The sequence below is a fragment of the Galeopterus variegatus genome, unplaced genomic scaffold, assembly GCF_000696425.1.
Source record: "Galeopterus variegatus unplaced genomic scaffold, G_variegatus-3.0.2 Scaffold1936, whole genome shotgun sequence".
Taxonomy (NCBI): Eukaryota; Metazoa; Chordata; class Mammalia; order Dermoptera; family Cynocephalidae; genus Galeopterus; species Galeopterus variegatus.
The window spans coordinates 153,999-166,050 of NW_007728047.1; the positions used below are offsets into that span (position 1 = coordinate 153,999).

At 53.6% G+C, this 12,052-nt stretch overlaps 1 protein-coding gene across 1 annotated transcript in view; it reads right to left on the reverse strand.

Moving 5' to 3' along the window:
- LRP1 (low density lipoprotein receptor-related protein 1) overlaps window positions 1-12,052 on the reverse strand; it is an 83,276-nt gene that overhangs the window by 37,934 nt on the left and 33,290 nt on the right. Inside the window, exons 13-22 of the mRNA XM_008579666.1 lie at window positions 11,368-11,590; window positions 10,006-10,207; window positions 9,513-9,638; window positions 7,126-7,266; window positions 6,883-7,008; window positions 6,311-6,427; window positions 5,831-5,911; window positions 4,050-4,217; window positions 807-989; window positions 187-387 (exon numbers count right to left, since the gene is read on the reverse strand). Of these exons, the coding sequence (XP_008577888.1) occupies window positions 187-387; window positions 807-989; window positions 4,050-4,217; window positions 5,831-5,911; window positions 6,311-6,427; window positions 6,883-7,008; window positions 7,126-7,266; window positions 9,513-9,638; window positions 10,006-10,207; window positions 11,368-11,590 (1,568 nt within the window). The remainder of the gene's footprint in view (window positions 1-186; window positions 388-806; window positions 990-4,049; window positions 4,218-5,830; window positions 5,912-6,310; window positions 6,428-6,882; window positions 7,009-7,125; window positions 7,267-9,512; window positions 9,639-10,005; window positions 10,208-11,367; window positions 11,591-12,052) is intronic.

Sequence of the window (12,052 nt, forward strand, 5' to 3'; positions counted from 1 at the left end):
TAGCACAGAGCCAAGGTGAGCCCTAAATCGACACGGGCTGTTGGTAACTGCTCTGGGTGCTGCTCTCCCGGCAGCCGGAGCTGCTCTCTCCTGGTCTCAGACCTCTCCCCACAGACCTGCGCTAGCCCAGACTCCTGCCAGCCACCATCCCCACTCCTCTCGGCCCCACCCAGGCCTGGGCCTCACCACAGAGCTCGCCCTCATCCGAGCCGTCTCCACAGTCGTCGTTGCCGTCACACAGCTTGTCGGGGGGCAGGCAGACTGAAGTGTTGTTGGCACAGGGGTGCGAAGGTGGCCTGCAGGCCAGAGACTCACAGTTCTCCTCGTCTGAGTTATCCTCACAGTCGCTGTCACCGTCACACACCCATGCTTTGCTGATGCACCGAGCTGAGGGACGGGTGCAGTACGAGGGGCGAAGCCTGAGCAGTGGCGCTCTCCATGCTCTTCTTCCCAGACCCAGTGGGCTTCTCTAATAGGGTCACGACTGCAGTGCCTTGGGGTCCACTAGGAACCTTGAGGCTTTTTCTATTAAATTCTCATAGGCAACAAAGATGGCAGGAATCTGCAGGAAGTGCTGAAGCTCAACTCTGGCGAGAATTTTGGTTCTCAGGGTCCTTTGTGCAGGCCCCCGCTCCTTCATGCCTTCCCTCACACATGACGCATAAGCTTCCCCTGCACTGCCCTCTGCCTTGCAGTGTCCCCACTCCCACTCCACGCAGTACAGTGCCACCACCCTTGCCACTGTTCTGCTCCCAATATGGTCTCTTCCTGCCCAGGTTGCCCATTCCAGGCTCCCTCCTTTTTACCTGAGTCCTTGCAGCCAAACTTGACATTAGGGTCGCAGACATGGGTCACTCCCTCACAGCTCTTCTCGTCACTAGAGTCCATACAGTCAGTGTCCCCATCGCAGCGCCACCTCAGGGGGATGCACAGCCCATCTAGCCGGCACTGAAACTCATCAGTGTGGCAGCCACCAGGGGGTCTTGTGGCTGCAGAGGGACAAGGGGAGGGTCCAAGGGGTGCTCCATGTCAGCTCTCATCTCTGCCTCTGAGCCCAGGGCCATGTGCTGAGGCAGGCCTGGAGAGTCCTCTGAGCCCTGCTGACACACCTTGGAAGCACTAACTCAGGATGAGTCAAAGCTCAAATGCCTCCAACCTTAGCCTGTGTCTCATTCATTCATTCCATAAGCATTTCTTGAGTGCCTGTTGTATGCCAGGCACTGTCTAAGATACCAGCAGTGAACAGGACAAAATCCTTGCCCTCATGGAGCTTAGGTTCTAGTGGGGAAGAGAGAAAATGAAGATCAACACATAAATCCAGAATGTCACTGCATGTAGTGATAAATGCTATGGAGACAAAGCTGGGTGAAGGCTAGAGAGGGCTGGATATGACTCTTTAGATAAGATAGTCAGGGAAGGCCTCTGAGCAGGAGGCATTTGAGAGTGAGCTGCCAAGACACTGGAAACAGTGGGAACAGCCGGTGCAAAGTCTCTGAGGTAGGACTATGCTGGGCACATCCAAAACATGTCCAGGAGGCTGACACAGCTGGCGCAGAGTGAAGGGTGATGAGTGGCAGAAACGCAGGTCAGAGAGGCAGGGGAGGGGGCCCCGTAGGCCATGAAGGGGGCTTGGCATTCATTCCAAGCATGCAGGGAGCCAGAGGAGGCTTGAGGGCAGGGCTGGGGTGTGATCCGACTTATGTCCTGTCAGGATCACTCTGGCTGCTGTGCTGAGATCTGACTCATGAGGTCGGGAGAGGAGCGGGTGAGCTGCCCAGGAGGCTCCTCACATGCACGCGCTGCTCCCTGCCCCTCTCCTCTGTCCTCCTGGCCATCAGCATGGTGGACACTTTCGTCCTGTGTCTGGACTTTCAGCAGCGTCTTCTGAGCTGATTTTCCTTCCTCGGGGGCCCTGGACCTCTTTCCAATCTAATCCCCTTCCAGGGTTGTCTTCCTAAAGCATCTCCTACATCATACTGCTTTCCAGCTTTCAAATCCTTCGTAAGTCCCCAGTGCCTCTCAAATCAAATCCCACTGCCTGACTTTTCACCTGCCATCATAATCTGCCCCCTTTGGGGACAGCCTTATTTTCCACTGTCCCTGCACGAGCCTTCCCCTTGGTCTGACTGGCCCTGCCTGGCCCCATTGCCACCCTCTAAGTCTTTACTATGGGGTGCTCCAGACCACCCCTATCACCCATTGGAAGACCCTCCCTCTTGTCCATTTACTCACTGTCTAACCCCTCATCAGGACCCAGTTCAAACCCCACTTCCTCCTGAATGATCCTAAACAATCCCCGCTCAACACCATGGTTACTAATCACGATGGTGACAGCCCGGCTCCCACGTGTCAGGCCTCACATGTCTCATCTCACTTCACAGAGGAGGAAGCCTAGGCTCAGAGGAAGCGACTTGCCCACATCTGCTCAGCTCATTGGGAGGTACAGGGAGCTCTCTTCACTACACCACACAGCTGCCAGGACTCTTCTCAGAACCCAGGACACTGTCACCTGTCCCTCACTAGGCCCTTCTCAGGGGAGGCCCTGGAGACTCAGTGACTATTTCCTGAGCCTCCTGTGACCTCCTTGTTGTCACTCTTGGGGCTGGGCTCATAGTGGGTGCTCGATTCTATTCAGTACGTTTCCTGCTTGTGTGGGAAGGTATAAGTGCCTTAACTTTACAAGACAGGGTTGTGACTGGTGGTCCCTGCACCAGATGAGGCCTGCAGGAAGATTTTGGCCCATGGTACTTTTAAAATTTCAAATCAATTGCTGGTTGTAATGGGTTGAGTTGTGTTCCTTAAAAAGATGTTGGAGTCCTAACCCATAATACCTGTGCATGTGACCTTATTTAAAACAGATGGTTAACTTAAGATGAAGTCATTAGGGTAGGCCGTTATCTAATATGACTGGTGCCCTATATTATATAAATGGGAAATTTGGACCCAAAGATGCACACGGGGAAGACACCACGTGAAGATGAAGGCAGAGATCAGGGTAAAGCACCTATAAGCCAAGAAACACCAAAGCTTGCCAGCAAAGCGCCAGAAAAGCCAGGAAAGAGGCCTGGAACAGATCATCTCCCATTGCCCTCAGGAGGAACTAACCCTGCAGACAGTTTGGTCTGGGACTTCTAGCCTCCAGAACTGTGAGACAATCTATTTCTGTCGCTTAAGCCACCCAGTTTGTAGTACTTTGTTATGGCAGCCCTAGGAAACTAATATACCGGTGTTAAAAATTTGGCAGATATCACATAAAAACCTGCTTTTCTGACTTTTCACGAAGCCAGGGCAACCCTGGGTTTGCATTCCTCCATGGTAACAATCGGCCAGAGCTAAGAAGCCAACATTTCCCGAGAGAGCCTGTGCCCTCCAGGAAACTCAGCCCCCACTGCCCCCCACTCCCTGGCTGGACCCTGCAGGCCTGAGTATGAGTATTGGGAACCTCCCGGAGCCAACCCCTCCCTCCTGTGGTCCCCTTGTGCTTATTCATCAGGAAACTCAGCCCCCACTGCCCCCCACTCCCTGGCTGGACCCTGCAGGCCTGAGTATTGGGAACCTCCCGGAGCCAACCCCTCCCTCCTGTGGTCCCCTTGTGCTTATTCATCCCTGCCTGTTAGTGTCCTCTTCTCAAGCTACTATTTACCAAGCACAGGCCTGTGCTGAGTGTTTTTTGTGCATGATCTCTCTAACCCCCCATATCAATGCTGTGATGATGCTGTTATTACCCCGCTTTGCAGACAAAACTCACAGAGGCCCATGGAGGTTAAGTAACTTGCTCAAGGCCAGCCAGATAATAAGTTTCAGAGCTGGAGCTCAAACCCAAGGCCACCCAATTGCAAAGTCCACAATCTTAACAGTGTGTGGCAATGATCTGTCTATAATCTCCCTCTCCCACAGGACTGGAAGCTCCTGAAGGATAAAAGTTGTGTCTAGGCCATCTCTGGTTCTCAGATGGTGGCTGACACACAGGGGGCAGAAGGATGATGGATGGGCCGAGTGGCTGATGCTGTGGGCATGGTCTTGTCCCCACCCCCGGTCCCAGTGCCCACCCTGGTTGGTGCAGTTGGCGTGTGTCTCGTCGCTGTAGTCTCCACAGTCGTTGTCCCCATCGCAGGTCCAGTGCTCGGGGATGCAGCGCCCACTGTTGCACTTGAACTGGGTGCTCGAGCATGAGTGGCTGCAGCCAGCCTCATCACTGTTGTCCCCACAATCGTTGTCTATGGGGAGCGAAAAGGGGGAGAGGCAAAGAGGGAGTCAGAAGAGTAGCCTTCTCTGCGATCCCAGCTTGGGCCCCCTATTTCCCCTTCCAACCCTCCCTTCCCAATCCCCCACTGAGAAAATAACAAACAGAAAAGACACAGAAACTGCATAGACTGCAGCATGCACCATGGCCCACAGGGCGAGGGCAGGGAGAGGTAGGGACGCTCCAGCAGGGTCTTGGAAGGGCTGGGGGTGGGGGACAGGAACCGTTCCTCTCCCCTTTTTGGAGGGGCAAGGGAACAGAGGTCTGCTTGCTTTTGGGGGAAAGGCTTGGATTTCTCTAGTTTTGGAGGGAGCGTGGTAGGTGGAATGTAGGTGATGCCTCTCTGCTGGGGTCAGAAGGGCTTTACCAGAACCACCCTGAGCTTGGGCACTGCCAGGCACCATGCTCTGGGTACCTGCGGCTGGGAGGGGTTGGGGGCCACCTCTGGACTGAAGGCCTCTGGGGCTGGCTGAATGAATGTCCTGCTTTCTAGGCCATGGGGTGGGGGCTACTGGACTTCCCTCCACGTTTACAGGACATGTGATAAGACTGGGGCTTGGCTGTCCCCCTGGGTTGTGTTCCTGCCCCTTTTCCAGTTGGATTTCCTTCTCTGACTCTCTCCTCCCCTTGTCTTGTCACCGCCTCTCTGTCCTCTGCTCTTCTCTGAGTGGTCCCCTCTGCCCTCTGCTTCTTTCCTGTCCGCTGTTTTTTCTCCCTCTGTTTTCTCCATTCTCTCTCCTCCCTGTTGTTTTTTTCTTCACATCCTAGCAGCTGTGGGGCAGGGAGCCTGGGGGTCCTGGGAGGCAGCCGAGGCCAGCTGGGGATCTGGGGTGATGGTGCATGTGCTTCTATGCACTGACCGGCAGGCTCAGGACAGGTCTTTTCGTCAGAGCCGTCCCCACAATCCTTCTCTGAAACACAGAAACCGCCAGGGCAACCATTGGCACACGAGGCACGCACAGCAAGGATGAGGGCCACATGGTGCGGACCCAACACATCCTCTCCCACGTGAGCCAGGGCTGGAGCCCCTGGGGCAGCACGTCACAGCACGACACCAAACACTACAGAATGCGAGACGGCACACACAACGATCACTTGCCCGCACGTGTACACGCACGGTGGCCCCTGTGGCTCAGGGTTGACATCACCTGGTCCATGGCTGGCTGCCTGGTGGGCCCCCTAAACCTGGAGCCTGGAACTTGGAGAGTGCACCAAGGACTCCAGGAGATGGGGGTTTGCAGGGGGAAGAGAGCTGGGCACAGGGATCTCCCCCTTCAGCCCTTCTTGTACATCTCTCTCTGGCCCTCAAGTCCCGCCAGAGAGTGGGCAGCTCAGGCCCTGCCTGGAGTAGAGACGGCACTAACAGGCTATAGGTAGGGTCTCCCCTCAGTCCATCTTGGTTTCCCCACAGCATTTCTGGCTCCTCCTCTTTTCTCCCAGCCAACCTAGACGGGCTTCAGTGTACTGGAGGGAGGCCCCAGCTTGATTCCAAAATGCCTTCCTTTCCCTTCCCTTCCCAGCCAGGGCCTGGCTGCAGCCTCCAGCTTTCCTGGGAATCAGGGCAGGCAAAGGGAGGCAAGCTCTTACCATTGTCACACCGCCAGTTGATGTTGATACATCTGCCATTGTTGCAAGTAAACTGAGTCAGGGGGAAGCAGGTGGGATAGGCTGCCAGGGAGAAAGAGTAGCTGATTACACAGCATCATTGCACTGAGCAGATGGACGCAGGGGGCCCTCCCACAACCTGCAGCCCTTACCCAGTCAGACAGGGAGGGACGGCCAAGCAGCAGTGCCTCAGCCTGAAACTCTGTTCGTGCCTCCCTACTGGTCCCCAACACAGGTCTGTGCCGAGCGCTTCTCATGCCTGAGCTCACGGAGCCCCCACATCAATGCTGTGATGTGGGTGGTACTATCATCCCCATTTTGCAGACAAAACTCACACAGGCCACGGAGATGAAGTCACTTGCTCAAGGCCACCCAGGTACTAAGTTGCAGGGTCTCTCAAGACCTGGTCTCGTGGGTTCCCCCTCCCCCAGCCCAGCCCAGCCTTCCTGCTGTCCTTCTTACCACATGAGGCCGATTCATCAGAGCGGTCCCCACAGTCATCATCCAGATCACATGTCCAGGAGATGGGGATGCAGCGGCCACTGGCACAGGAGAACTGGTTGGGCGGGCAGGTGCGAGCTGGGGGGGCAGGGATGGGCTTGAGGACTCCTCATCCTGGCCCGATCCTAGTTTTCTTTTCTCCTCTGTTATTCTCTGCTTTTCAAGACTCTTATTTCCAAGGATCCAAAACTATTTCTCTTAGAGAAGTTCAAAACCACCTACACGGTCTCACACCAGATGCTCTGCCCCATCTCTTAAGGGGTCTCTCATACCCTCCAAGCAGGAGAGCCACTGCCTGCTCCTGGTCTCCAGCCTGTGCACAGCCCACTGCAAGCCTAGGCCTCCCCGCCTTCCCCAGCTAGGGCAGGGGCAGCAGCCCCCTCCTCCTGCTCGGGACTCTGTTGCCTCTGCCCTGCATGCCCTGGGCTCTTTTCTTTCTTTCCCCTGAGGCTCCCGTATTCCCAAGCCTGGATTCCCCATCCACCGGCCTTCCCGACTGAGAGGTGCCCAGTGAGGTCCCCCCCATTTCACACCTGAACAAGTGGCATTGGACTCATCTTCACTGTTCCCACAGTCATTGTCTCCGTCACAGAGCCAGCGGTTGGGGATGCACCGATTGTTCTCACACTTGAATCTGTCCGAGGGGCAGGTGTGCTGATCTGGGGGTGGGAACAGGGGACAGGTCAGGGGTGAGCAAGAGCTCTCTACCTGCCTGGAGCCAGGCCCTGCCTGAGCTGAGCTGCTCTGCAGGCCTGCCGTCTGACGGGGTGACTCACGGCAGAGGGCTGGGGCTTCGTCACTGTTGTCCAGACAGTCGTTGTCACCATCACACTTCCAGCGCTCCTGGATGCAGCGGCTGTTGGCACAGGCAAACTCGCCCGGCTGGCACTGGGGTGGGGGCACGTAGGATGGGTTCGCTGTGGGCACCACAGGAGTGTGAGGGGGAAAGTCAGATCCAGGTCATGGGACAGGTGCTAGATCCCCCAACTTTTTAAATTTGTTTTACTATTTTTTAATAATATACAGTAGTTCTTCCTAGTACATAATTCTTCATGAACAAATTATCTGGATGGAAACTGCGATTCTTTCTCAAGCAACAAGGACGATGTTATGTGACTCAATAATTCCCATAGTTCAATGTGGCCTGAGAATAAACCAGCTTCCAAGAGAGCCTGGAGCCCCCCATCCTTTTGTCACTATCAAGCAGAACCTGCCCCACCCCTCCCTGCCATCTCCATGGACTCCCCCTTGGAAGTCATCTCTGGGACCCAGAGGGCCGGGCCCTGGTCCCTGAGCTTCTTCTTTCACAGACGTGTCAACTCCACCAGCAGGAGTGCAGACAGGCCCCAGACCCCTGCAGGCTCCATCCCGTCCCCAACACTCACTGTCCATATCTGCCTTAGCCCATTAGCAGTAAAATCACTACACCCTTTGTCTGTGTTTGCATCGGCAACCTCAAAAAGCCCAGGACTCTCAAGCTCTTGTTCCCCAGCCCCCACGGCTCTGCACTTCCTCTTTCTGACCCATCTCCCACCCCTCTCTAATCTCTGAAAGTTCCCATGGGTCTCATGGTGGCTATTTCCTCTCCCGTACCCCAGGGATCACTGGGCCGGGAGGCTGGTATGTGTCCTCCTTGCTCGTCACTGCTGCTTCCTGACTTTTCTTCCCCTCTCTTTTCTAAAAATCAGTGTTGATTTCACACTATTAGTATACACCAGCGTCCTATTCTACAGGGCTCCAAGCCATCCTGTCGTCTTAGTGTCACTTTCTCCAGAACCACTCCTGGTTCAATATTTGCTGACTTCAACTCCATGGAGATGGTGCTTCCAGTACCCTGGCCCCTCAGCTCCTTAACCCCCTTCCACCAATGCTCTCGCCTGACCTCAGCCACTCATTCCTGGCTGTGCGCTAAGGCTCCTCTGACCCATTCCCACTTCTGGGATTTTGTCGTAAAGAAAACATCCAGAATATGGGAAGGCATGAAGATGTGGGAAATAAGAGAGAGGGTGATTAAGAAACAGGTTCTGGGACAGACTTCTTGGGTTTGAAACCCTGTTCTAACTTTGGGCCTCAATTTCTTCATCTGTAAAATGGGGATAATAAAAATACCTTGCCCACAAGGATGTTTTAAGGAGTAAGTATGTTACTGGGAAATGCTTATAACAATGAGCACATAGCTCGTGCTCAGTAAATATTGATATGAATATAACCCAAAACTGGAAACAAACTACACATCCAACAGTAGAGAAATAGTTGAGTAAATTATGGGACGTTTACCAAACGAAACATATTTTAGCTATTAAAAATGCTGCTTACGTATTCATGATATACTGTCAAGTGACAAAAGCAGGAAATAGAACATGTGCTGCCACAATCGCACTCGACCAGCAAAAAACCAAAACAAAGCGAAGAACAGCATGTGTAGCACAATTCCATTTATGTAAAAGTAAATGCACAGAGAAATGTCTGGAAGGATGTTCCCCAAATCGGTAAAAGTGCTCATCCATACAGAGTGGAATTTAGAGCAATTTGCCCTTTTTCCTTTATATTTTTCTATAGTGTTTATTTATTTATTTTTACAATGACCATGATACACTTTTATTAAAAAATAAGGCTGTTTAAAAGTATGCAGTACTAACACAGAAAATGCTGTAACGCCCATGAGCCAAAAAGGGCAAAGACAATTTATACGCAGTATGATCACAGCTATGTAAAAACACATAACCCACCTAAGGAAAAGAGGGTCGTGCTCAATTTACCACAATGCTAATAATACAGAGGTGCTCACTGGTGGGATTTGGGCTTTTTTTCTCCTCTCTAATTTCTAATATTTTCAACTAATGTTATCTTAGTTTAATGATGGGGAAATACATTTAAAAGAAGTTAAGAATATTTTCCTCCTTTCATAGCTGTGCTGTTCCTCACTCAGTTTCCCCTGATCCTCATGCCCTCCCAAGTTCCTCCCAGCCCCCAGTCCCCCTTAAACCCCCTCCCAGTCCCCAGAACCTTCTCTCACCCCCATCCCTTGCTTCCTATTGGCCCACAAAGACCCCTCTTTGCCTCCTTAATCTCTGATGTGACTCTGAAGCCTTCCCTGCTCTCTCTGTGGCGTCCTCCTGCTGGGGTCTGCTCCCCACTCCCACCCCACCTGGGCCCCTCGTACCCAAGCAAGTGACACCGTCTGTGTCCAACACCTGGTCCTCAGCGCAGGCACACTGGCGGCTCCCGGGTGTGGCCAGGCACAGGCTGCTGCAGCCGCCATTGTTCACCCGGCATTTGTTGGTGCCCACTGCAGGAGGGCCGCAGGGAGGGACGGGAGGGCAATACGGATGGGCGGTAGCAGGGTCAGGAAAGGCCAGGGAGGAGAGATGAAGGGAATAGAGGAGGAGACATTAAAATGAGGAGACCGTAAGAGGAAACAATGAGAGGAAGAAGAGCATGTTGAAGAAGAGGAGATACAGATGTAGGGCAAGAGGGGAAATGGGGAACAGACAAAGTCAAAATGGGTTGGGGGACTTCTCAGGAGCCTCAAAAGTCAGAGTCTAGGAACGCTGGGGTGTGCCTTCATCCCCAGAGGAGCCTCAAATCCCAGGCTGGGTCCCACCCACCCCCTTCTAGGTCCCACCCTGTCCCCAGCCTCAGCCCCAAGGGGGTACCTTGCTGCTGCTGGGCATCATACATGCGGATCTCAAAGATGGGGGGCCGTTCGCTGCGCAGAAGGGTCACAGTGGGAGGTGCACCTCCTGTACTCCGTTCCAAGCGGTAGACACTGCCACTCCGGTACTCAGTCCAGAAGAGGTAGTTGCCATGGTGACACAGGCCAAAGGCGTGGTTTAGCTCAGGACCCTCATACACAATCTAGGAATGGAGGAGATGTTACTAAGAAGTTGGGAGACAAATAGGGATGCCTGAGGAGGCCCAGGAATCACTGTTTTGTACATTTGTTTGTCTCTGTCATTCGTTTGTTTCCCCCACTAGCCTGGGAGCCCCTAGGAGTGAATGATTTGCACACGGTGAGGTGCTGGAGCCTGAACCCAGCAGGTGATCCAGCAAGGATGCTGATGGAGAGGTTGTCCATACTGTCCTCTCTTGGACTCATTCAAATTCATTCATATTCCCCTCCACACACACACACACACACACACACACACACACGTACACACACACTACTGAGCAATGAGCCAGAATCCATCCATTCATTTCCTCATCCAACATTTACCATGATCTATTAAGGGCCAGGCTGTGGCAGGCACTAAGAGATGAAAAAGACATGGTCTCTGCCCTTGAGCTGCTTTGTCTCATGGAGGGCACACACAGGCAACCCAGTGTGGAAGAGGGGTCTGGAGACAACATCCTGGAGGTGGTGGCCCCTGAGCAGTTTGCCAGGGGAAGAGGAGCTGGGGTGGCCTTTCCAGGCAGAAGGACTATATGAGCAATGGCACAGAGGGCAGATGCCTTGTGATGTGTGCTAGGAATTACAAGCTGTTGAATGTTGCTTATTTGGGAGGCAGGGAGCAGGGGGAGCAATGAGACCACAGAGGTAGTCAGGGGCCCTATAAGGGCCTATGTACCACGAAGAGTTTGGTCCACACACCCACACATGCACTCGGCTCATGAAGCACATAGCCACCCAACCGAACGAGTGCACCTACATGCTGTCCTTAGGCTTCTCATCCTTGGACAGTGTTCAGACACACACCAAAGTGTGCTGTGTATGTGTGTGCATGCACAAGCAGAGGTTCACATTAGGTCTGTACACAGATGTGCACATAGGAGGTCAAGCCCGCAGACAATATGGACAGACACAGACATGCACTAATAGAGGCAATCCTCAGACACACAACACAACCAGACACACAGAGATGTACACATCTGTAGATACACAAGTACACATACATGAAGCACACAGGCCTGGACACACACAAAGACCCATAAACTCACACAGAGCCTCATCCACACACAAAGGTGGTACTGCAATGCACACATGAACACCCGCACACAGGCACACGTCTGCCCACCTTCCGGTCTGTGCCATTGAGCAGTATGGTCTCGATGCGGTCATAGAAGGCATCTACCCAGTAGAGGCGCCCAGCTGGGATGTCCAGGCTGAGCCCATTGGGCCAAAGCACTGTCTTGGAGGTGACAAAGATGTCTCGGTGTGAGCCATCCATCCAGGCCCTTTCCAGCCGCCCTCGCCGACTGTCCTTGGGGTCCTCCTCCCAGTCTGTCCAGTACATCCACCTGTGGGCAGCAACTGGTCAGCACCACATTGCCCCCTCCCATCAACAGCCTCCCCTGTGATCCCAGTCAGTCCATGGGTGCTGTCCCAGAGCCCCTTACTGGGGTCTTCCTGCCATGCTCGTCCCTGGACCACACATTTCATTCTTTTGCTCCTCCATTCAGCAAACATTTGTTGAGTGCCCACTGTAAGCTGGGGCCAGTTCTGGCCCTTGGGGATGCAGCTGAGACCAAGCCAGCCAAGGTCCCTGCTCCCATGGAGCTCAAACCCCACAAAACAAGTCAATCATGAAGGTCACGTCAGTGAGTGATAAAAGCCAGGAAGGAAATGAAATAGGGTGATGGGGTGGAGAGTGACTGAGCGTCAGGTGGGCATGAACACTAGAGGGTGATGGGGAAGGCCTCTCTGAGGAGGCAGCACTTGAGCAGAGATCTGATGCTGAGAAGCAGCCAGACCTGAAAACA